The sequence below is a fragment of the Mus musculus genome, chromosome 17 (genome assembly GCF_000001635.26).
Source record: "Mus musculus strain C57BL/6J chromosome 17, GRCm38.p6 C57BL/6J".
Classification (NCBI taxonomy): Eukaryota; Metazoa; Chordata; class Mammalia; order Rodentia; family Muridae; genus Mus; species Mus musculus.
This window is the reverse complement of record NC_000083.6, coordinates 56098407-56122212: the sequence shown is the minus strand read 5'-3', so window position 1 is coordinate 56122212 and position 23806 is coordinate 56098407. Positions and strand designations below refer to the sequence as shown.

The window sequence follows — 23806 nt, the reverse complement described above, 5'->3', positions numbered from 1 at the left end:
TTTTTCCAACACATTTCCTGTCACCTGCTCAAAGAGCAGCCACGTTCCTGCTCTTATTGCAAACTCAGTCCCTGGATCCTGGTGGGAGAGGACTCAGCCTAGGAGACATTGGGTAGAGCAATCCCCACCTCACCCTTAACTAGGAAGTAAAAGCTGCAGAAAGTCTGGGAAAGGGTGGGCAGGATGCCACAGTCACTGCCAGGAAGGGATGTAGCAATGTTGACCCGGCCCTGGGCTCTTCCTGCTTTGCCTCAGAGCAGAGTTGGGGTGGGGACTATATAAAGCCACCTTCCTGGGGTCTTGAGGACAGACATAGAGGAGCAGCTATGGTCTCTTGGCAGCATCAAGGAAGGTAGGTCTCTACCTGACCAGTTCTGGGCAGACCTGGCACCAAGCTAAGCACAATCATGGGGACATTAGTCTGATCCACTGAGGTGGCCAGGAACAGATTCAGGCCTGCAGGCTGTACAAACAGGCTTACTTCCAGACAGACTGCCAGAGGCCCCCTGAGCAGGAATGGGAGAGGGTCCCTGTCCCAGGTCCCAGGCTTGAGGCTTTGGTCATACCCACTGCAAATCAGGAAGCCCCCGACAGGCCTCTGAGGGCTGTTGTGGAGACCAGATATGCGTACAGAAGAATTCCTGTTCACCTGGACCCTGAGTTCTCCCTGAACACCCAGTGCTGACCACACAAGCCATATGAGAGCTGGACGAAGAAAGGATAAGGCCAATCTGGAAGCTTCTGCCTTCCTGAGAATGGCAGAAAAGGGCTGGTGAAAAGCCAAGCATTGTGGCTGGGGCTTTGCAGAGTGAACACGAGTCCACTGACTCTCCCTCTGAACAGACAACTAGGGAGATAGGGGTAGACCCAGGATACAAACCAGGTTAGAAGTAACTAGGTACTTGGACTGGGAATACTTAATAACTGGTAACCTGTTAGAGGTGGTAGCAGGGGAGGAAGTGTGTAGGGGGTCAGACCCAGGAAGTTTAAGAGTCATAGAGGTAAGTTTTGCTGTGGATCAGGGGCTGCTTTGTGAGAATGAAACCCAGGGTATAGTGTTCCTGGGGCTTTGCAGAATAAATAGGAGCTCACTGGCTCTGCCACCCACCCACCCTGCTAAGGAGACAAAAATAGACTCAGGAAACAAACCATGAGGATCGTCTTGTTCCAGTCCTGGTGAGGAAGGACTCAGTGGGTACAGTTTAGGGTGGTGGCCACGGGGACGGGAAGAAGGGGAGATATTTTTCACCATGGTTCACTAACCTCAGCCTCCAGGATCTCAAGACCTGCCTTGCCAGAACCCTGTTTCTCCTGGCCCTCTTGGGCAGGGTGTCCAGCCTCAAGGAATGCCTGATACTGCAGTCGGCTGAGGGTAGCACCGTCTCCTGCCATGGTCCCACCGAGTTTCCGAGCTCCCTCCCTGCCGACACTGTCCATCTGTCGGTGGAATTCTCCAACCTGACGCAGCTGCCCGCCGCCGCCCTGCAAGGGTGTCCGGGTCTGCGGGAGCTGCACCTCTCGAGCAATCGCCTGCAGGCGCTGTCTCCCGAGTTGCTGGCGCCCGTGCCCCGGCTGCGCGCCCTGGATCTGACCCGCAATGCTCTCCGCAGCCTGCCCCCCGGGTTGTTCAGCACCTCGGCCAACCTGAGCACCCTGGTCCTGAGGGAGAACCAGCTGCGGGAGGTGAGCGCGCAATGGCTTCAGGGCCTGGACGCCCTGGGCCACTTGGACCTGGCGGAGAACCAGCTGAGTTCGCTGCCCTCCGGGCTCCTCGCCAGCCTCGGCGCCCTGCACACCCTCGACCTTGGGTACAACCTGCTGGAGTCGCTGCCCGAGGGACTCCTGCGGGGCCCAAGGCGGCTGCAGCGCCTGCACCTGGAAGGGAACCGACTGCAGAGGCTGGAGGATAGCCTGCTTGCGCCCCAACCGTTCCTGCGCGTCCTGTTCCTGAATGACAACCAGTTGGTCGGGGTGGCGACCGGCTCCTTCCAGGGCCTACAGCACCTGGATATGTTGGATCTGTCCAATAACTCTCTGTCCAGCACGCCCCCGGGCCTGTGGGCGTTCCTGGGGAGGCCGACCCGCGACATGCAGGACGGCTTCGACATCTCCCACAACCCCTGGATCTGTGACAAGAACCTGGCGGACCTTTGCCGCTGGCTGGTCGCCAACCGAAACAAGATGTTCTCACAGAACGACACGCGCTGTGCGGGGCCCGAGGCCATGAAGGGTCAGCGGCTGCTGGACGTGGCAGAGCTGGGGTCCCTGTGAGGATGATGGCTGGGGTGCTGGCCAAGGGCACCCCGCTCGCCACTGAGCCAATGTGGTCCCATGTCAGTGTGCAGATTCCTCATTCCCTCAGCCAGGAATGCTATTCTCGGACTCCCTCTCTGGGTCCTCTCCACTCGCCACAACTCTTCCACCTCTCACTCTTCCTGTGCCGGCCCCCAGGCCACCTTGTGTTTATCTGGCTTTGACACGTCTGTTTCAGGGGTCACCAAAGCAGTTAATAAAACGGCTCCTAGGCTGACTGAACAGCTCGGTGTTTGTGCAGTTCCCTTTTGTTGTACATTTGTTTTGTGCGCATGCACCACAGTGAGCCTGTGGAGGTCAGAGGGCTCCTTGCAGGAGTGTGTTCCAGCTGTTCACCGTGTGGCAGCTAGGGATTCAAACTCGGGTTCTTGGGCTTGGCAGCAAACTCCTTCACCCGCAGAGCCATCTGGCCCACCCTCTGCCTTATGTTTTAAGACAGGATCTCTGGCCGGGCGGTGGTGGCGCATGCCTTTGATCCCAGCACTTGGGAGGCAGAGGCAGGTGGATTTCTGAGTTCGAGGCCAGCCTGGTCTACAGAGTGAGTTGCAGGACAGCCAGGGCTACACAGAGAAACCCTGTCTCGGGAAAATAAATAAATAAAAAATCTCTGACTGGCCAGCTGAGAGCCTCGGGATCTTTCTGCCTCTTTCTCTGCCTCTGCCTCCCAGAGCTGAGGTCACACACATGAGCCAGTGTCACACATGACAAATGTGTCAAATTGAGGTCTTCCGGCTTACATGATAAGTGATAAGCACTTTACTGACAGTGACTGCTCTCCAGATCCTTCCCACTGTATAGCCCTGACTCTCCTGGAACTTGCTCTGTAAGCTGGCTGGTCTCAAAGTCAGAGGTCCTCCTGCCTCTACCTCCTGAGTGCTGGGATTAAAGTCCTGCATCACAACCCAGCTTTAGTTTTTTTCACCCCCTAGACAGAGGGACTCTGCCCATTGAGAGGCAGGGGTGTGGATTTTTTTTTTAAAGGCCCGGTTTCATATTGCCCAGGCTGGCCTCAAATTTGCTATAAGCCTAGGGTGATTTGAGCTCATGATTCTCCTGTCTCCACCTTGTGGCTCTGGGTGACAAGCATATGACTGGGCAAAACTAGGCTTCTCACCCCAGTCCTGCAGAGGGAGCTGGGGAGAGTGGGTTAAAACTTGGGTCTCAGTTTGCTGATCTGTAAAATGGGGTCAGAACTGACAGGCTTAACAGCTCTCAGGATTAAACAGCAGATTAAAAATAAGATGGAGGCCAGAGAGACCACCCATGGCTTAACAGCTCAGGCTGGAGTTCCAGTCCCAGCATCCACATGATAGCTCAAGGTCACATGTTACTCCAGTCACAGGGGGTCTGTCAACTTTACTGGCCTCTGTGGGGATCAGGCATCTGTGGATCATGACAGATGGAACATATCAACAAAACACCAGGACACATAGACGTAATAATAATAATAACAAAGGAAGTGGGCCTCAGAAGGCAGTCAGCCGAGCACCCACAGATCTGGGTTCACGCCCAGCACCACATAAACATGTGTGGTGTGGCACATCTGTTGTCTTAGCCACTGGGTGGTGCGTTCAAGGTCATCCTTGGCTATGTGGTTACTTTGAGGCTATCCTGGGCTATATAGTGAGTTCTGGTCAAGTCTTGACTACAGAGAGAGAGTCTGAATCAAACAAAACAAACGGAAAAGACTGAAGAATGAGAAAGTCGCCGGGCGTGGTGGCTCATGCCTTTAATCCCAGCACTTGGGAGGCAGAGGCAAGGTGGATTTCTGAGTTCGAGGCCAACCTGATCTACAAAATGAGTTCCAGGATAGCCAGAGAAAACCTGTCACAAAAAACAAAACAAAACAAAACAAAAAAAAAACAACAAAAGAAGAAGGAGGAGGAGGAGGAGAAAAAAGGAGGAGGAGAAAAAAGAGGAGAAGGAGAAGGAGAAGGAGAAGGAGAAGGAGAAGGAGAAGGAGAAAGAAGAAGAAAAGTCCTCAGTCGCCGGGCGGATTTCTGAGTTCGAGGCCAGCCTGTTCGGTCTACAGAGTGAGTTCCAGGACAGCCAGAGCGATACAGAGAAACCCTGTCTCGAAAAAACCAACCAACCAACCAACCAAAAACCAACCAACCAACCAACCAACCAATCAAACAAACAAACAACAACAACAAAAAGAAAGTCCTCAGTCCTAGTCTGAGGTCAGCCATGGTGACTGGACCAGGATTCAGCGTCCCTGAGCCGCTATGGCAACCATGGCGCCTGTGGGGGGCGGGGAAGCTCCAGATCCACCCCCGGCGGCGCCTCATTGGCTCGCGTGCGGAGGCCCCACCCAGACCTGCTATAAGGACGGAGGGCTGACTCAGGTGGGAGCGCCGGGGGGCGGATACACGCGGGATCTGAGCTCTGCACCCAGGTGAGGGCGCAGGCGAGGGTAGAGGGTGGGGTAGGGATGGCCCTGACCCAAACTCGGCAGGGTGGAAGTGGCGGGGGTGAATGCGAGGAGCCACAGGCACAGCAGGTGGCAGGACCCTTGGCCCAGTGGGCCCGGGCCCAGGACCCAGTTGGGCGGGGCCCAGGCGCAGAGGACAGTGGGACGGCCATGGTGGGGATACATAGGGCATGAGCCCTGAGGTCAGCGTCCCTGTCACCGTGGACAGCTGAGGGTGACCTCGGAGCTCCACGTGCAATCTTTGCCTCAACTTTCCTGCCCGTCAAAGGGATCTGATTCTCTGACCGCTGCCCCCACCTCTGCAACGGGGGCTGGTGTGCGGGTCTGTCCCTACTGGAAATGGACCAGAGAGGTGAAGACACCACCCTAGCGCCACACAGCAGGTAATGACATTTGAACTCATCCTCGTCCCACCAGGGCCCACGCCTGTCCTCCCACAAAGTCATAGATTTTTCATTGTATACCTTCTGTGTGTTGGGCCTTGTACATGCCTTGCTGATGGACCCCAGAATACTCCACAGGGCTGACTCTCAGGGTTTCCCTCTCTTTCTGTGTCTTACCCCCCCCTCCCCCCAGAATGTCCGGTGATCAGACAGCTCAGGACCCTGGATCCAGCCTGGGAGAACTGGACCAGCAGGTAAAGAAGGACGACAGCAGGGGGCTGGGGGGTTCGTGGCTGGGTCCCTGCCCGACCAAGGTCCAGTCCCTTCTCATAGCTCCAGGTGTCACCTATTGTAGTCACTACAGTGATAGCATCAAACTTAGGGTACAATTACACCTGTGGGGAAACTAAGGCCCCAAGCAGTCAGGTCTTTCTCCAGACCTGTGTGCAGGTCACCCAAACAGCCCCCCTTCCCGCCCTGGCCTCATCTGTAGGTCCAGAAGTTGCCCTGTTGCTGTGTGTGTGCTGCATGCTGCAGCCTTTGGTAGGCGACCTGCTTTGTGTCCCCCAGCCTAGCACAATGAAGGGAATCGGGGTATGGCTGTGCCCTGATGTAACTGTTCTCTGCAGAATGTGGTGAATCGAGTGGTGGCTTTGCCCCTGGTCAAGGCCACGTGCACTGCCGTGTCCAGTGCTTACAACTCGGCCAAGGACAGGCACCCGCTGCTGGGCTCCGCCTGCCGCCTTGCTGAGCACTGTGTGTGTAGTGTGACTACCTGTGCCCTGGACCACGCACAGCCACTGCTGGAGCACCTGCAGCCCCAGTGTGAGTCTAAGTCCCTACCATAGTCCCTACCACCTTGGTCTGTAGTCAGTCTCTGCTATCTTCAGAACCAGGTGTCCCTCCCAGGCCCATTCACAAATGCTTCCCCACACCTCTCTTTTTAAAAAATTTCTGAGTTAGGGTTTTGCTCTGTAGCCCAGATTGGCCTGAAATGCTCAGCAATCCTCCTGCCTCAGCCTTCTGAGTGCTGGGATGATGCACCACCACACGGTTTATGCTGTGCTGGGATCGACTCCACACGTAGTGAGTCCAAATCCCTTCTTGGGTCCTCTCTAGGTCCCTAATTCTGTCCACCCCCCTGCCCTTTCCAACCTTCGGGGTCATCCTTGTCTCCTAAGGTCAGGTCACTGGTTCAGAGCTCCCACCTGACTTGACAAGAAACCCTTGACTGACTGTGTGACTGAAGAAGTAGTTCCCTGTGGGCTCCCAACTTTTCTGTTGTTCCCAAGACTCTGAGTCCGGTTGAACTGAGAGACCCAGCAGAGGATGGGAGAAACTGGGCTCAATTGCTAGAATGCCACAGATCCCCTGTGGTCTCACCTTCTCTGCCATGTCCCTCCTGTCAGAAAGCTTCACACCTGCCCACTGCTCTCCCTCTCTCTTCAGTGGCCACAGTGAATGATCTTGCCTGCAGGGGACTAGACAAATTGGAAGAGAAGCTGCCCTTCCTGCAGCAGCCATCAGACATGGTACTAGAGATGACCAGGCCTTTGGGGCACCCCTTAGGGTGAAGAGTGAGGGAGAGTGAGAACTTGGAGGGAATCAGGCATGTATGATGTATCAAATAGGTTGGGCATTGGCTCTGGCTGCCCAGAGGGGGAGGGCTTTAGGGCTGTCTATTTAATGGAGGGAAACTGAAGCACAGAACTAAGGTTCAGAGATCTTTGAGATTTCTTCTCAAGGACTGTTAGGGGTAAACAGAGTCACTAGCCCACAGCATCCAGAGTGACCCCATTTTTCCTGCAGGTGGTGACATCAGCCAAGGATACAGTGGCCAAAAGTGTCACAGGCATGGTGGACCTGGCCCAAAGGGGCCGGCGTTGGAGTGGGGAGCTGAGGCGCTCCATGAGTCAAGCCATGGACATGGTGCTGGGCAAGTCGGAGAAGCTGGTGGACCGCTTCCTGCCCATGACTGAGGCTGAGCTAGGTACTGATCAGAGAGGTTTGGGGCTTGCCCAAGGCTGCACAGTATAGTACAGCCCATCCCAGCCCAGGGAAACCTGGAACTCAAACCCAGGTTGGATTTCTCCCTCCACTATGCACCCCAGAAAGTCAGACACTCTCAACCCCAAAGACACATGGGGCTTTTGCATATGATGAACCAGTCTCAAACGGGTGGCCCTGAAAACTGTTTTATTAGGCTTGGGGATGTTCTATTCATTTCCTGTAATTTTATTGTTTTGAAACAGAGTTTCCCTTTGTAGGCCAGGCTGGCCCCAAACTCATGGCCATCCTCCTATCTCAGCTTCCTGTGTGCTGAAATGATAGGTGTGCACCACTGGGCCTTGCTATGATCTAATTTTTAAGAGGCTATTTGGTAGAATCAGGCCTGGGTTTGAATCCTAGGTCTGCCTCTGGCATGCTAAGATATTTAAGTTAAAAAAAAAACTCTGTGTGTGTGTGTGTGTGCGCGAGCACGCGTGCTTGTGTGCACACATGTGTGCCATAGCAGGCACAGGGACTTAAGATAATATCTTTGAGAGTTGGTTCTCTCCTTCTACCATGACACTGAACTTTAGTCATCACTGACCTATCTTGCTGGCCAGATGCCAACATACCCTACCCCTTTCCCTCATCTTTACAGTATAGGGGCCAGGGATGGGGCTACTTGCCTAGCAATCACAAAGACTTGGTCCAATCCCTAGCATCCCATAAACTCTGTGTGGCAGCACACGCCTGTCACCCCAGCACTCAGAGGTAGAGACAGGATGGTCAGGAGTTCAAGGTCAACCTCCAAAATTGGAGTTGGAGGCTACATGTTTCAAAACAAAGTTAACAGAAGTAAACTACACTTCATAGGGTTTGGGGAAGGTTAAAGGGGTCGATGTTGTATATCTGGGAACCTGGGTGCTACTCTGGAATGATGAGTGGCAGAAGTGCAGGCCGCGGCCATGCTGAACTCCTGCCTTTCTCATCCTTAGCAGTCCTGGCAGCTGAGGCCGAGGGCCCAGAAGTGGGCACAGTGGAGGAGCAGAGGCAGCAACAGGGCTACTTTGTGCGTCTGGGGTCCCTATCGGCACGCCTCCGCCATCTCGCCTATGAACACTCTTTGGGGAAACTGAGGCAGAGCAAACACCGTACCCAGGAGATGCTGGCCCAGCTGCAGGAAACGCTGGAGCTGGTGAGCAACCATCTTTGTTGCAGATCAGGAGTTAGGGGTGTGAGGGGGGGGGGGCTATCGCTGAGGGCGGGGCATTCACTGAGTATGTGAGCTAGTTTCTTCTGGGGGATGTGGGCGGGGCTCTTGCTGGAGATTGGGCTCCCAGAGTTCTGAGTCTATAGAGGGGAGGAAGAAATCCTATCCCTGTCCCCATCTGGAACTGTCACCCTAGCTCCCACATTTCAGAAGGTTCCAGATTCTCCCCATTCCCAGTAGTGGGATGGGATGGGGACTTTACATGTGCTGGGAAGGTGCTCAGCACTGAGCCATACCTCAGCTCTCCACACACCTAGCTATTGAGCACCTACTGTCCAGCTGGCCTGTCCGTGGCCCGCCTACTGTGGCTGATGGGGTACACTTTGCACACAGTCTGCTTACTAAATGCTAACTGAGAAAGTTCACTGCGTGCCTGGCCAGAGCTGCCTACTTTACCAACTGTGTGGGGCAACAGGATCTTGCAGTATCTAATGGGTGGCTGGGGCGTGGTGGCACTGGCCTGTCCTCCCAACACTCAGGAAACTGTGTAGCCACTCCCACCCATCACCTCCCTATGTCAAGGTTTTGTCCTCATTCAATAGTAATTCCATCTCCAGTCAGCCCCCCTCCCCATCCTGGCTCTGTGGGTGTGAGTCTGGGGCATCCTGGGAGGCAATCTGTGCTGGTTGTCCTGTCTTGTCACCCGCTGAGCCATGAACAGCAGTGTAGTCATCAGTTTCCCCTGGGCAGAGCAGGGGGCCATGTGGACAGGGCTGTGACAGTGAGCATCTAGAGGAGCAGAAGGGAGGAGGGGCTGGCTGCATTCAGACTGCACTCATTAAGGGCTGCTGGAGTCCTGCTGCAGACCTCAGCCTAACTCCTGGTGTCCCCATCCCACAGATCCAGCATATGCAGAGAGGGGCAAGCCCTAGCCCTACTTTCCATCCCCCAAAGACTCAGGAGCTGTGGGGGAGCTGGAGCCCGTGTCTAGAGAATGGCCGCAGCCACAGTGAGGTAAGGGGCCTGAGGAGGGCAGGACCCACCCTGCACCTGGGACAGCGACCTTGTGTGTTGCAAGCCCAGGCTCCAGTACTCTCACCAGGTCATTCCCTCTATCCCACTGTGTGTCATAGGGGAAACAGGTCAATCCTGTTAGGTGTCCATGTGAGAAATTAGGTCAAATTACTGTGTTCTCATGGCAAACTGAAGCAAGCCAAGGCCCTCACATTAGATTTCATGGGGAAACTAAGGCAGGCCAAAGCTTCCATTAAATGTATGAGAAAACTAAGATAGGCCAAGGCTCTTGTTGTTGGTATAAGGAAACTGAGGCCTGCCCTTGCAGGTGGAGCTGGAGACACTGGCTCTGTCTCGAAGTTTGACCCTGGAGCTGCAGAATGCAGTGGATGCCCTGGCAGGCTGTGTTCGGGGCCTGCCACCTAGTGCCCAGGCCAAGGTGGCTGAGGTGCAGCGCAGCGTGGATGCTCTACAGGCCACCTTTGCTGATGCACACTGCCTTGGTGATGTGGCACCCACTGCTCTGGCTGAGGGCCGGGGCAGTGTGGCCCGGGCACATGCCTGTGTGGATGAGTTCCTGGATTTGGTCCTGCGGGCCATGCCACTGCCCTGGCTTGTGGGGCCCTTTGCACCCATCCTGGTGGAACAGTCGGAGCCCCTGATCAACCTGGCCACCTGTGTGGACGAGGTGGTGGGTGACCCTGATCCTCGCTGGGCACACATGGACTGGCCAGCCCAGAAGAGGGCCTGGGAGGCTGAGTCTGCAGATCCTGGGGGGCAAGAGGCTGAGCCCCCAAGGGGGCAAGGCAAGCACACAATGATGCCAGAGCTGGACTTCTGACTATCGAGGTCTCTACTGCCCCCTGGTGGTCATGTGACAGCACTCACGCAGGCTAGGGCTTCTGTTCCCTTCCCTGCCCTGGATGATTTTGAGGTCTAAGTGGACCTCAGCAGGTCACTTTCAACCTCATAGGAGAATCTCCCTCCCTTATGATCCTGTCCTTACCCCCAAAGTTGATACATGAGGCTGAGGCAGGAGGATTGAGAGTCTGAGTTCAGTTTGAGCTGCCTTATCAAGATTGTCTCAAAAACAAACAAACAAACAAACAAACAAACAAGGAAAAGAAAGGTGGCTGGAGGAAGACCTGGTGCCCACATCATCTACCTGGGGGCTCAGAACTCCTAGAATCAAATGCTTTTGGCTGGTGTCCAGAGACTCAATTGCTTTGCTGTTTGTGGTCCTGAATAAATATGTTTGATGTGGTCTGAGGTAGGTTTTGGAACTTGGGTGCTGGGAATTTTCAGGGTGTGACTTTAGGGATGTAGGGATGGAGTTTTGAGCCAGCATTCAGGGATGGTATATTTCTTAATGAGCTACAGGGAGAAGCTTAGGTTAAACTTCGAATACACGTAAGTGGAAGCCATTCTTACTTTAGTATAAATTAGCTCTTAGAACCTCTTGGGAGCAGCAGAGGAATGGGGGACCCCATGGGGTGGCTTTTCTTCTCTCTCCTCACTGGACCATTAGTGAGGGGCTGTGGAAGACAGAGAGAGGCAGGGCAAAGGCCAGGATGGGTCCCACGGGGTCCTCCTGACCTCTCACCACATTCTTGGCCACCCTCTGACTCTCAGGTCTGGGCAGTGTGTTGGGAAACCACTGTCTAGCATGATGAGGTCAGGGCAGCCCCAGAGCCTGATCTAGATGGCATTTCTGGGCATCCAGAACCCCCATAATTCCCTGGTGCTCAAAGCAGTGTCTTGGAACAGGCACAACCCTCCTCCAGGCCCACTACCACCTCCTCCAGGGAGCTTAGTGAATTGTGGGGGGCAGGTGGGAGCTGGCAGCACAAGAGGGAGCCAGATGCAGTGCTCCCTCCCACCCACCCCAACCCCTCAGGAGCAATAGCTGGGAGCACCCTCTTCTGCTCCAGAACTGTCACCTAACACACCCAAGATTCCAAGGAAACAAACCAGGGACCCCGGACCCCCGCCTGAAACCTCTTCCCCTAGTTTAGCAGTGGCAGAGTTAATTGCTCCATCGCTGAGGCTGGCATCTCTGTCCCAGGAGTACAAGCCTGGAACAGAGCCCAGGGCAGGAATGGCAGTCACTGTGCCCAGTCACTTCACCGATGGCCTGCTTGGCATACAGGGAGTTCAGGGGCTGTCTGAATCCTGCCTGTGGGGCCTCAGGCCCAGGATGCTCCCTCCTGACACACACACACACACACAGAGAAAGAGAGAGAGATTGAGAGAGAGAGAGATTGAGAGAGAGAGAGAGAGATTGAGATTACACCAGATTGGGTTCTCACACTTCAGTCCAAGTTCCTTTCAGTAGAGGGACATACTACTGCCCTCCACAAGACACACACTCTTCTCTTGGAAACCCTGTTTCTGCCCAGGGAATGCTAAGGTACTATTTGTTGAGTGACTACTGATCACATACGACCTCATTTCAAACTCTCATACACCTTCACTTGTCCCCATTTAGACAAATGTTTCCTAAGTGTCTTATGTGTGCCAGGCACTATCCTGGGCACACTATATAAACAGGATGACAGAGGTAAGGCTGTGTGAGAATCTAGAGAAAGGTGTAGCAGGCAGGGGTGTGGCCTGTGCAAAGGACCTGGGGCAGAGGACGAAGCTGTGTGAAGGCTGTGGGTGAGAAAGGGTCCTGAGTGTTGGAGGAGGTACCTGTGACTGGAATACTCCAAGCCAGGGAGCTGGGGCAGAGTGGGAGGAGGGAGGCAAGGAAGCCAGCTGATAAGTCTAGAAGGTAAAACTGAGACCCACAGGTGGTGCCTGGTAAGAAAGGCATCCCATCTCAGAAAAGTAGAGGCAGAGAGTGGGAGGTCCCTTGGGATGCATGACCGGCCTGTTAGTCACTGGGCCTTCAACAGGCACCATAAACAGAGGCTGCTTGGCCCACAGTGGAGAGCAGGGGAAAGGTGCTGGGTTGGGTCCACACCGCCTGTGCGGGCAGGCATGTGACACCCCCCCCCTCCCTGCTCTCTGGCCGCCTGCCTGGGCCAGCCAGGCCCACACCCTCCCCAGACCCTATAAGGCTTGGGGATTGGGCGCCCAGACGCTGCCAGCAGCGGTCCTGCTCTGAGGGACCCTTTACCCTGACTGGTCCAGGTGACTCGAGCTGCTGTGTCACCCAGAGACTGCCACCTCCAGGTGGGTGAAGGGGGTGTTGGTGGGAGTCAGGGTGGGGATGAAACAGAAGGGCCTCTCCAGCACTTAGCACTTTTTTCTCCTTTCTAGCCCCACAGGCTGCCATCATGTCAGCTTCAGGAGATGGGACCAGGGTCCCCCCCAAATCCAAAGGCAAGGTAAGAGAACAGAGGGCTACTCTGCCAGGGACCCTGGGAAGGCAACCCCAGTGTCCACTTACCTCACCCCTACTCACCCCACACAGACCTTGAGCAGTTTCTTTGGGTCCCTGCCTGGCTTCAGCTCTGCCCGGAACCTGGTGTCCCACACTCACAGCTCCACCTCCACAAAGGACTTACAAACAGCAACAGACCCCTCGGGGACTCCTGCCCCCTCATCTAAAGGTGAGTGGCACAAGAGAAGTGGGGACTGAGTGGCCTGGCAGAGCAACTGCCTGGGAAGGAGCTTCAGCAACTCTGGTGACCTTGTATCTATGTAATCTCCTTAGATAAGGAAACTGAGGTGGAGATACTAGGCGATATAGCCAGGGGAACGGGGCGTTTAAACCCTGCCAAGGCCCCTCTGCTGTTTGCACTGGATACTAGGCTGGACGTTGTTCTTGTCTGAGCTTGTCAAGGGTACTCGGAGAGGGCCAGCAGCTGCCCTGGGGTAACACAGCATTCTGAGGTTCAACTGGGGTGCCTGCAGCAGGCTATTTCCTTGAAGGCCACATATGTGTAACGGGCAGCTGGTGACCATGGCAGGGCTGCCAAGGCAGGGTGGTACCACTCGCCCACTGCAAGCTCTGTGGGCACCAAGTGTGCAGGGTGGGTGTCCAGCACCCAGAGTCCAGCACAGAATGTCCTCTCGCAGCTGCAGGGGCCTGCGTCACATGGGCAAGGGCCACCCTTGGCAGTGAGCGGGAAGGGAGGCTGGGCCTGGCTCCTGCTGTCCCTTGCCAGCAGCTGGGACATTCCTATCCTTTAGGGACAGGCTTGGTAATTGCACAACAGCAACAGGCTCTAGCCAGAGGCCTGTCCCTCATTCCCTGTCTGTCTCTGTCTCTGCAGTGTCCACCAACTCACAGATGGCAGGGGATGCAGCAGGGCTGCTCCAACCTTCTGAACAGGTGAGCTGGTTTGGAAGACCTTGGACAGGAAACCTGGGCTTCTCTGGGAGGTTCTACTTCCTTTCACGAGGTAGGGTTACCAGTACATTCTCTACCTTGGGCCTCAGTTTTCACATCTGGGAAATGGGCACAACCTTTCAGCAATCCTATGGGCTCTGTGCTCAGCACTTGCTTTCCCCTGCCCCTGGGACACAGAGACTGTGCCCCAAAACACCACACAAATCAAAGTTCTCAGAGGGCCAGCAATGGTGTGACCACACCCTGTAGACTCAAATCAAATCACAACCTTGGCAGCCAGGATCACCTATTTTGGCTACAATTAAGCATCCATTGAATCCCTTTCATTTTCCCTCCTGACCTTGAAGGAAATGGGGTTTGCTTGTATCTGATAGAGTCTCATGTGCCCAGGTTGGCCTGTACTTCATTATATAGCTGAGGCTGACCTTGAGCATCTGATCCTTCTGCCTCAACCTCCCAAATGCTGGATTGACAGGTGTGTGCATGCCTCTGCACTACAGTACCAGCCCCAGCAGGCGTGGGTATATTTTCTAGGCAGGCTTTGGGGGAGGGGTGACACCTTACATCACTCAAAGGTAGGGAAGAGCTGGGGACTCAAGCACAGCCAATGTAGAAAGCACAGTGAGCACTCAGGCACTGTGGGATGCAATGCTGGCCCAGCTTCCACCGACTCAGTGCCCACAGTTCCTCTGTTGGGACAACTTTAGAGTCTGCAGGTCTGTTCAAAGTCCCCTGGGGAAGTAGCATCTAGGGAGAGCTGCTCAGTGGCAACACATCTGTGTCACCCCAGCAAGTCCTTCTTGGCTACATGAGACCCTGTATCAAGCAGCCAAGTGACAACAGAGAGCAGCCTCTGACCCTGTGGTCCCTTGGCAATAGTTTGAGCTGTCAAAGCCCAGCAGTCACTGATGGGGTCTCATACTAACTATATAGCCCAGGCAGACATGCAACAATCCTGCCTCAGCTTCCTAAGTGCTGGGCTGATCACATGTCCAGCTAGAAGGGAATCATTTTAGTGAGATTGTATGCTCTGTCCTGGGTTCCCAGACATTACCCTACAGCTGGATGAGGCTAGGGTGTTTGGTCAGGGTAGGTGCAGAGAAAGATCTCAGGGACTCAGAGGACTGGGTGCATAGAAGATATGGACAGCATAGAGGGACTTTTGTGGGTGTTGACCTCTGCCTTTCCTCATTAGACAGCTGGAGACAAGGACATGGGAAGTTTCAGTGTGACCAGCAGTGAAGATGCCTTCTCTGGGGTGTTTGGCATCATGGATGCTGCAAAAGGAATGGTCCAGGGTGGACTGGGTGCTACCCAGTCGGCCCTTGTCGGAACTAAGGAGGCAGTATCTGGAGGTGTGATGGGAGCAGTGGGCGTGGCCAAAGGTCTTGTCAAGGGAGGTCTTGACACTTCAAAGAATGTCCTCACCAATACGAAGGACACAGTTACCACAGGAGTCATGGGAGCTGCAAACATGGCCAAAGGGACAGTACAGACAGGCCTGGACACCACCAAGTCTGTGGTCATGGGCACTAAGGACACAGTGGCCACAGGACTTGCAGGGGCTGTGAATGTGGCTAAAGGCACCATCCAGGGTGGCCTGGACACCACCAAGTCTGTGGTCATGGGCACTAAGGACACGGTGACCACAGGACTCACAGGGGCTGTGAACGTGGCTAAAGGTGTTGTCCAGGGTGGCCTGGACACTACCAAGTCTGTGGTCATGGGCACCAAGGACACAGTAACCACAGGACTCACAGGGGCCATGAATGTGGCTAAAGGCACAGCGCAGATGGGTATAGACACCAGCAAGACTGTGCTGACTGGCACAAAGGACACTGTATGTGCTGGGGCCACAGGAGCCATTAATGTAGCTAAAGGGGCTGCCCAAGGAGGCCTGGACACCACCAAGTCTGTGCTCATAGGCACCAAGGATACGGTGACCACAGGGCTCACAGGGGCTGTGAACGTGGCTAAAGGTGCTGTCCAGGGAGGCCTGGACACTACCAAGTCTGTGGTCATGGGCACCAAGGACACGGTAACCACAGGACTCACTGGGGCCATGAATGTGGCTAAAGGCACAGCACAGATGGGTCTTGGCACCAGCAAGACTGTGCTGACTGGCACAAAGGACACTGTATGTGCTGGGCTCACAGGAGCCATTAATGTGGCTAAAGGGGCTGCCCAAGGAGGCCTGGACACCACCAAGTCTGTGCTCATGGGTACAAAGGACACAGTGACCACAGGGCTCACAGGGGCTGTGAACGTGGCTAAAGGTACCATCCAGGGTGGCCTGGACACCACCAAGTCTGTGGTCATGGGCACTAAGGACACGGTGACCACAGGGCTCACAGGGGCTGTGAACGTGGCTAAAGGTACCATCCAGGGTGGCCTGGACACCACCAAGTCTGTGGTCATGGGCACTAAGGACACGGTGACCACAGGACTCACAGGGGCTGTGAACGTGGCTAAAGGTGCTGTCCAGGGTGGCCTGGACACTACCAAATCTGTGGTCATGGGCACCAAGGACACAGTAACCACAGGACTCACAGGGGCCTTGAATGTGGCTAAAGGCACAGCACAGATGGGTATAGACACCAGCAAGACTGTGCTGACTGGCACAAAGGACACTGTATGTGCTGGGGCCACAGGAGCCATTAACATGGCTAAAGGGGCTGCCCAAGAAGGCCTGGACACTACCAAGTCCGTGCTCATGGGTACAAAGGACACGGTGACCACAGGACTCACAGGGGCCATTAACGTGGCTAAAGGGTCTGCCCAAGGAGGCCTGGACACCACCAAGTCTGTGCTCATTGGTACGAAGGACACGGTGTCCACAGGGCTCACAGGAGCCTTGAATGTGGCCAAAGGAACAGTACAGACAGGTCTGGATACTAGCCAGAGAGTGCTGACAGGCACAAAGGACAATGTATATGCTGGGGTCACTGGTGCAGTAAATGTGGCCAAAGGTACCATCCAGGGCGGCTTGGACACCACCAAGTCTGTGGTCATGGGCACTAAGGACACGGTGACCACAGGACTCACAGGGGCTGTGAACGTGGCTAAAGGTGCTGCCCAGGGAGGCCTGGACACTACCAAGTCTGTGGTCATGGGCACCAAGGACACAGTAACCACAGGACTCACAGGGGCCATGAATGTGGCTAAAGGCACAGCACAGATGGGTCTTGGCACCAGCAAGACTGTGCTGACTGGCACAAAGGACACTGTATGTGCTGGGCTCACAGGAGCCATTAATGTGGCTAAAGGGGCTGCCCAAGGAGGCCTGGACACCACCAAGTCTGTGCTCATGGGTACAAAGGACACAGTGACCACAGGGCTCACAGGGGCTGTGAACGTGGCTAAAGGTACCATCCAGGGTGGCCTGGACACCACCAAGTCTGTGGTCATGGGCACTAAGGACACGGTGACCACAGGACTCACAGGGGCTGTGAACGTGGCTAAAGGTGCTGTCCAGGGTGGCCTGGACACTACCAAGTCTGTGGTCATGGGCACCAAGGACACAGTAACCACAGGACTCACAGGGGCCTTGAATGTGGCTAAAGGCACAGCACAGATGGGTATAGACACCAGCAAGACTGTGCTGATTGGCACAAAGGACACTGTATGTGCTGGGGCCACAGGAGCCATTAACATGGCTAAAGGGGCTGCCCAAGGAGGCCTGGACACTACCAAGTCCGTGCTCATGGGTACAAAGGACACGGTGACCACAGGACTCACAGGGGCCATTAACGTGGCTAAAGGGTCTGCCCAAGGAGGCCTGGACACCACCAAGTCTGTGCTCATTGGTACGAAGGACACGGTGACCACAGGGCTCACAGGAGCCTTGAATGTGGCCAAAGGAACAGTACAGACAGGTCTGGATACTAGCCAGAGAGTGCTGACAGGCACAAAGGACAATGTATATGCTGGGGTCACTGGTGCAGTAAATGTGGCCAAAGGTACCATCCAGGGCGGCTTGGACACCACCAAGTCTGTGGTCATGGGCACTAAGGACACGGTGACCACAGGACTCACAGGGGCTGTGAACGTGGCTAAAGGTGCTGTCCAGGGTGGCCTGGACACTACCAAATCTGTGGTCATGGGCACCAAGGACACAGTAACCACAGGACTCACAGGGGCCATGAATGTGGCTAAAGGCACAGCACAGATGGGTATAGACACCAGCAAGACTGTGCTGACTGGCACAAAGGACACTGTATGTGCTGGGCTCACAGGAGCCATTAATGTAGCTAAAGGGGCTACCCAAGGAGGCCTGGACACCACCAAGTCTGTGCTCATGGGTACAAAGGACACGGTGACCACAGGACTCACAGGTGCCATTAATGTTGCCAAAGGGGCTGCCCAAGGAGGCCTGGATACCACCAAGTCTGTGCTCTTAGGTACCAAGGACACCGTGACCACGGGGCTCACAGGGGCAGCAAATGTGGCCAAAGAAACAGTGCAAATGGGTCTGGATACCAGCAAGAACATCCTGATGGACACAAAGGACTCTATATGTGCTGGGGCCACAGGAGCCATTACTGTGGTCAAAGGGGCTGCTCAAGGAGGCCTGGATACTTCGAACGCAGCACTCACAGGCACAATGGACACGGCCAAAGGAACAGTGCAAACAAGCCTGGACACCAGCAAGCATATGCTTATAGGCATGAAGGACACTGTCTGTGCTGGGGTTACCAGTGCCATGAACATGGCTAAAGGTATTCATAAGAACACAGACACCACCAGAGACACCCAGTCTTCTGTGCTGGCTCATTCAGGTAATGTAGCCACCAATGCCATCCACACAGGTGTTCACACAGTTCCGAGTTCACTCTCTGGCTCTCATTCCATCATCTGTCATGAGCCTAGCATTTACAGAGCCACTAACCATGGGGTAGGACAAGCCATCCTGACTTCTACAGAGTCCCTGTGCTGTGAGACAAGCAGCTTCTCAGACAAATATGGCTTGGGGCATGTCACAGAGCCCAGAGCTGACACCAAAACCCTTGTGTCTGGTATGGCTTCATCTGCCTGCGCAGCTACCAGGTCAGTGGAGGAGTGTGGTCAGCTGGCTGCCACAGGCTTTGCTGCACTTCCTGATGAGTTGAAAGGGCTGGGTGATATCTTTCAGCCCATGACAACTGAGGAACAAGGTGAGTGCCTCTGCCCTTCCCTATCACGGGTCCCTAGAGCCTGGGCTTTGGTGAGACCCTATACCCATTCTGGGTGTCTCAAGGCACCTTTCAGACTGAGTCTCATTGCCTTCCTCCAGCTCAGCTGGCAGTCTCAGAGTCAGGGCCCCGAGTACTCTCTGCTGACCGGGGAAGCTACTACATCCGTCTGGGTGACCTGGCCCCTAGCTTCCGCCAGCGGGCCTTCGAACATGCCCTGAGCCACATACAGCACAACCAGTTCCAAGCCAGGGCTGCACTAGCCCAGCTCCAGGAGGCCTTCCAGATGGTAAGAACATCTCTCATCCCCACTCTGGATTCCTCCAACTGGTCACTAGCCAAGTGCCCAGTGGGCTAAGCCACCTGCATGCAGAGGGAGCTGATGCATGGATGTACCGGCGACATCTAGGGAGCTGAGTGTGGGGCTGCAATCTGTGAACCTAAGGGAAAGGGTAGTGTGGGTGACCCCGCTCTAGCAGGGATTCTTTCCCCAATATTCCACCCACCTCCAGAGTTATGCTGGGTATCATGGACACAGAAGCCTAATATTCTGAGTCTCTGACATCTGTCCACCTCCTCCCTGGCCACAAAGCCCCCCTGTACCCTAAACAGATACCCAGGGACTATGGAAAAGACAGAGGTATGGTGTGATGCAAGGTGAGATTCCTGGGGAAAGAGCATGGTAAGAGTGGTCAGGGGACAGAAAGGAATCTGTGTGGACATGCAGAGAAGAGTAGTAGGGTGGGAGATGAGTGGACAGAGGAACCACCACCTGGCCTTCCAGATGCCCTCATGGGGACTTTGTGTTTTGGCTGCACCACATATGGACTCAAGATCCAAGTACAGGACTGAGTGTTCCCACCCCTTCTGGGCCCACTACCTGTCCTGTGGTTCTTTTTCCAGACAGACATGACCATGGAGGCTGCATGTGGGAAGCTGTGCAGTGACCAGAGCTTGAACACCATGGTGGAGGCTGTTGGTAGCCATGAGGTGGGTGTGGCATGGGCCTTCCTTCCCACTGCCCCTAGTCAAAGCTCTGTCCCTCCTTACCTTTCTCCACCTCTGCAGATGCGGGCTTCCGTGGCTCAGGACAGGCTGTGCACCCTCGCCCATCAGCTCCATGCAGCTTACAGCAGCCTAGTAACCAGCCTGCAGGGCCTGCCAGAGGTGCAGCAGCAGGCAGGGCAGGCACGGCACAGCCTCTGCAAGCTGTATGGCCTTGTGTCTTCGGAGGCAGGTAGTGAGCTGCAGACAGAGCAGCTGGCCCAGAGCAGTGCTGGTGTTGTTGAGGCCTGGCAGGGCCTGGAGGTGCTGCTTGAGAAGCTGCAGCAGAACCCTCCACTCAGCTGGCTGGTTGGACCCTTCACCTCGATGCCTTGTGGCCAGCTGTAGGCACCTGAGGGCTGGGTGGGTGGGGTCCCAGGGACCATGCTGTGACCACAGCTGGCTGTACTTCCCCAAAGCTCTGGATTGAACAGGAGCAGAAGATCCTCGGAAAGTGAATTTGAAACCAGCCACAGCTCCTGCTATTTCTAAGAACCAATGATCCCTTCCCTCCAAACTAGCCACCAAGTCTGTTCAGATACAGGCCACACAGACCCCCACACAGAGTAAAGAAGCATCACGCGTCCCCACTGGCCAGCTTTCTATCCTTGGGGCTCTGACAGTCTTTCCAGGGCCCATAGCTCTTCTCTACGAGTGGTGTCACTCCAACCCAGGCCCTACTCTGGGCAGCACAACCACAGATCTTAGCTAATGACTATGTCCTTGTTCCCTGGGACTAGAATGCACAGCCATGCTGATGTAGGCTCCTACAGCCGCTTCTGCTACTTACTAGGGAGAAATGCTGCACAAAACCACACAATTACATTCCAGGCTGCTATAGGCCTGACTCAGGCCTGCTCTGCTGAGAAAACGAGAGTCATATATATATCACTGCATGGAAACAGGGTTGATCTGACAGGCCCAGCACTGCTGAGTAGCTGTGGCCTGTACAGGAACATGGCCTGCAGCCTAGGGTTGAAGACTGTACTGAATGGGGATATGGGCAGTTGATGGCTCCTCTCCCTTGCCCTACGCACCCAAGATAGAAGCAAACAAGATGCTGGGGCACAAGGCACTGACTCACCACCAGGCCAAGGCCACAGCCCAGCCCTCCCTGAACCCCAGCAGTACTAGTGACCCCAATCTTCCAGCCCCTTTATCTCTTGGAAAATAACAATGTCCACAAGCTTTAGGCCTGGGCCAGCTGTGGCCAAGGAATGCCATGATAGAGACGGCAAGGAGCCTTTCCCTGACCTTCTGCCATGTCAGCATCAGGGTGACACTAGACCCAGCCACTGGCAAACACTGGGCTCAGAGCCTGCAGCTAAGCTTTCCAACAGATGGCATGAGCCTCATTACATCATGCCAAGTTATTGGTGGCTATTGAGGCAGGTGGATACAACCAGGAGGCATGTACCCAACTCGTGAGCCCACTGGGAACACAGAAGAGTGGGGAAGCCCCTGCTGAAAGCTACAGTGAGAGGGGGTTGGGGTGGTGTGGACTGCAACACTCCAGCCCAGAGGCCGAGCTGCCCCAGAGGCACTTTGCTGGTCCCACCTGGGGGTCCCTGCACAGCTAGTGATGGATTTCTGTTGGGTTGTCCTTAGTGTCTGCTTCACTCAAGCTGGTAGAACAGGCTACTCGCTGCACTAAGAGTTCTGCCAGCCTGTGGGTATGAGACCTGCCCTGAATCAGGTCTGGCTCCCTATACTGCTCATGGTAGCCAGCACCTAAGCCAATAAAAGCTGTTTCTTTTTCATTACAAAATTCTTTATAGCCATTTCATGTCAATTGAAATCACAGAACTAGGCAGAAAAGCCCAGACCACAAATACAAACAGCGCAGCACTTCCCTGGGAGGCTGGGGATGGACATGGCACCATGGCCACAGTGGCTGGAGCTCAGCTGTCCTCATTGTCATCATTGGCAGACTCAGAGGCCAGCCGTGTCCTCTCATGGTCCTGACGCTCATTTCCAGGCTTGGCTGGGTCCGAGTTGTCGCGTGGGCTGCTGGGGGCATAAAGAAGGTTGGTAAGCATGCGGTTGCCTGGTGTCACCATGGAGCTAATGGGTCGGTGGGCAGCCAAGGAAGGGTGACACTCCTGTCAAAGGCACCTGTGCCTTGTATGGCCTTCCTGACCCTCCCCAGTCCAACTGTAGCTCAGTCTGGTGGTCAGTGCTCATGGTGGTTACTGGAGGGCTAGACCTAGACAGTCAGCAGGGAGTTCTTTCCCAGAGTACCAGTAGCTGGAAGCCTGGGGTGGCCTAATGTGGGCCAAGATCAGAGTGTTGGTTGGCCCCAGCATGTGGTAGGGGCAGGGTGAGGGCTCCATCGTGCAGGGAATGCACCTGATGTCCCAGGGACTCACTCATGCAGCTCTTCTGAGGAGCCACCCCTGGGGCCATCTTCAGAGTCCTGCCCGTCTTCCTGTGCTCTGTCTTCCATGTTCTCCCCCTTCTGGGATGTGGCCTCACCATTCACAGGTGCTGACCGATCTAGGGAGACAGAGGGTCATTATGAACACACAGCTTGCCTTTCATTAGAACCCTCCTCACCGGGGCTGGTGAGATGGCTCAGTTGGTAAGAGTACCCGACTGCTCTTCCGAAGGTCCAGAGTTCAAATCCCAGCAACCACATGGTGGCTCACAACCATCTGTAACGAGATCTGACACCCTCTTCTGGAGTGTCTGAAGATAGCTACAGTGTACTTTACATATAATAAATAAATAAATCTTTTAAAAAAAAAAAGAACCCTCCTCACTCAGCTGGGGTCAAACTTACAAGCAGTTTAAGTGCATATAGGTGCTATGGCCCAAAGAACACTTCCAGCACCCCATTTCTAGCACCTAGTAGAGCTTGAACACACTGTGCCAGCTGCCCCAGAATGAGGTTAGGTCTGGCAAGCTTGCTGGGGACAAACATGGCACTGTTCCCCTGCCCTCTGGCCTGGTGCAGGCAGCCCTCACCGGTGCTGGGCTCATCCTCTGCCAGCTCTCTGGGAGCCTGCTCCCCCGGCTGCTCCTCTAGCTTCTCGTTATCGGCCCGTTCCTTCTCGGCTCCAGCCTTGTTCACCTTCTGGAGAGCCTCAACTTTCGGCCCCAGGACCCGTGACTTGAGCCGGGTGTAGACCTCTGCTGCCTTCGCCATCACATCCTTGTTGGCCTTGTACCGGCGAATCTGGCCACCAGGAGGCCAGGCTTAGAAGGGCAAATGGCTGTGCCCCGAGACCTCCCCTTAGACACCACCACCATCTCCTAGATGCTTTGCCCATGCTATACCTTCTTCAGCGTTGCTACCACATCTGTGTTCTTCTGAAGAATCTGAGAGGTTACCTGCAGAGTCCCCAGTTCTTCCAGTGCACTCAGACACTTCCTCACATCCTGCAAGGCAAGAGTGGAGAGGCAGCCCAGGCTGTCTCCTAGAATGCTGCCTGCTGTTCCCAGGGGAGACTGCAAGGCAATCCCTGAAATACTATGAAACCCACTCCTCCATCCAGGGGACCCTGCCTCAGTTTCCCAAGACTTCCAAGGAATCAGTAAGGAGGTGGTTGAGGAAAAGCACCCATTTCAGGACAGTGTGGGGTTGCAGCAGGTGTCTTACTGGGTTGTCAACCTTCAGTGCAAATTTGATCTCGCTGTGCAGCTTTTGCAGTCTCTCCTCTACGGAGGGTTCTGGGCAGGAGAGATACTAGCTCGAGCAGGGTGGCTCTGGCCCCAGGTATAAGGTGGCCCAGCCCCTCTCACCATCACAGGTTCACACCGGAGCCGTGCAACCCAACACCATTGCTAGTGCTCACCTTTCTTCTTCTCCCCCTTCCTTTCCAGTGAGAGACCCTCTGACCGCTTCCGCGTCCGCTCCACCTTCACAGGCCTATAGAGAGGCTCCCATCAGACAGGCTATCTTGGGAGGCCCAAGGTGAGGACAGTAAGGCCAGGGGCCTGGGGCCC

At 55.0% G+C, this 23806-nt stretch overlaps 4 protein-coding genes across 25 annotated transcripts in view; 3 read left to right on the top strand and 1 right to left on the bottom strand.

The window, feature by feature from the left end:
* The first annotated feature begins 266 nt into the window (after positions 1 to 266).
* Lrg1 (leucine-rich alpha-2-glycoprotein 1) lies at positions 267 to 2535 on the top strand. Its single transcript, NM_029796.2, has 2 exons — positions 267 to 352; positions 1269 to 2535. Exons 1-2 carry the CDS (start codon positions 327 to 329, stop codon positions 2269 to 2271), a joined length of 1029 nt encoding a protein of 342 aa, NP_084072.1. The 5' UTR covers positions 267 to 326; the 3' UTR covers positions 2272 to 2535.
* A 2071-nt stretch (positions 2536 to 4606) lies between these two features.
* On the top strand, positions 4607 to 10616 carry Plin5 (perilipin 5). 4 transcript variants are annotated; one of them, XM_006524805.1, is made up of 9 exons: positions 4607 to 4711; positions 5016 to 5130; positions 5324 to 5384; positions 5760 to 5955; positions 6580 to 6662; positions 6940 to 7120; positions 8118 to 8314; positions 9230 to 9343; positions 9672 to 10616. In XM_006524805.1, the coding sequence occupies exons 2-9, from the start codon at positions 5087 to 5089 to the stop codon at positions 10182 to 10184; spliced, it is 1389 nt and encodes a 462-aa protein (XP_006524868.1). In that variant the 5' UTR covers positions 4607 to 4711; positions 5016 to 5086; the 3' UTR covers positions 10185 to 10616. The 4 variants fall into 4 exon arrangements, with proteins under 4 accessions (XP_006524868.1, NP_080150.2, NP_001070816.1 ...); NM_025874.3 differs by having other exon boundaries at positions 4665 to 4711; positions 8115 to 8314; positions 9672 to 10612; NM_001077348.1 differs by lacking the exon at positions 4607 to 4711 and having other exon boundaries at positions 4915 to 5130; positions 8115 to 8314; positions 9672 to 10612.
* Positions 10617 to 12264: 1648 nt separating this feature from the next.
* On the top strand, positions 12265 to 21626 carry Plin4 (perilipin 4). Of its 11 annotated transcripts, NM_020568.4 has the most exons (9): positions 12431 to 12520; positions 12608 to 12675; positions 12762 to 12900; positions 13567 to 13625; positions 14839 to 16117; positions 16712 to 18796; positions 18916 to 19103; positions 19718 to 19804; positions 19883 to 21626. In NM_020568.4, exons 2-9 carry the CDS (start codon positions 12625 to 12627, stop codon positions 20204 to 20206), a joined length of 4212 nt encoding a protein of 1403 aa, NP_065593.2. In that variant the 5' UTR covers positions 12431 to 12520; positions 12608 to 12624; the 3' UTR covers positions 20207 to 21626. The 11 variants fall into 11 exon arrangements, 10 of the variants coding, with proteins under 10 accessions (XP_011244850.1, XP_011244849.1, XP_011244851.1 ...); XM_011246548.3 differs by having other exon boundaries at positions 12265 to 12520; positions 13567 to 13695; positions 14843 to 15424; positions 15722 to 18796; positions 19718 to 21626; XM_011246547.3 differs by having other exon boundaries at positions 12265 to 12520; positions 13567 to 13695; positions 14843 to 18796.
* The window catches only part of Hdgfl2 (HDGF like 2), a 21007-nt gene continuing 18808 nt past the window's right edge, over positions 21608 to 23806 (bottom strand). For 5 of the 9 annotated variants that reach the window (XM_006523710.4, NM_001331053.1, NM_001304785.2 and 2 more), the window contains exons 11-16: positions 23656 to 23729; positions 23460 to 23530; positions 23138 to 23239; positions 22826 to 23036; positions 22228 to 22354; positions 21608 to 21865 (exon numbers count right to left, since the gene is read on the bottom strand). In XM_006523710.4, coding sequence (XP_006523773.1) covers positions 21760 to 21865; positions 22228 to 22354; positions 22826 to 23036; positions 23138 to 23239; positions 23460 to 23530; positions 23656 to 23729 — 691 coding nt within the window. In that variant the 3' untranslated portion in view covers positions 21608 to 21759. Of the gene's footprint in view, positions 21869 to 22227; positions 22355 to 22825; positions 23037 to 23137; positions 23240 to 23459; positions 23531 to 23655; positions 23730 to 23806 lie in introns of all 9 variants that reach the window. The other 4 variants (NM_001304784.2, NM_008233.4, XM_006523708.3 and 1 more) reach the window with 1 other exon arrangement.

Bases quoted from the DNA above. Each gene is read 5' to 3' on its own strand.
- Plin4 (XM_011246546.3), top strand. From the start codon at position 12,625: ATGTCAGCTTCAGGAGATGGGACCAGGGTCCCCCCCAAATCCAAAGGC. The intron at 12,901-13,566 runs GTGAGTGGCACA...CTGTCTCTGCAG, and splicing joins TCCTGCCCCCTCATCTAAAG to TGTCCACCAACTCACAGATG. The intron at 19,104-19,717 runs GTAAGAACATCT...TTCTTTTTCCAG, and splicing joins TCCAGGAGGCCTTCCAGATG to ACAGACATGACCATGGAGGC.
- Plin5 (NM_025874.3), top strand. From the start codon at position 5,087: ATGGACCAGAGAGGTGAAGACACCACCCTAGCGCCACACAGCAG. The intron at 7,121-8,114 runs GTACTGATCAGA...TCTCATCCTTAG, and splicing joins CATGACTGAGGCTGAGCTAG to CAGTCCTGGCAGCTGAGGCC. The intron at 9,344-9,671 runs GTAAGGGGCCTG...CTGCCCTTGCAG, and splicing joins ATGGCCGCAGCCACAGTGAG to GTGGAGCTGGAGACACTGGC.
- Lrg1 (NM_029796.2), top strand. From the start codon at position 327: ATGGTCTCTTGGCAGCATCAAGGAAG. The intron at 353-1,268 runs GTAGGTCTCTAC...CACTAACCTCAG, and splicing joins TCTTGGCAGCATCAAGGAAG to CCTCCAGGATCTCAAGACCT.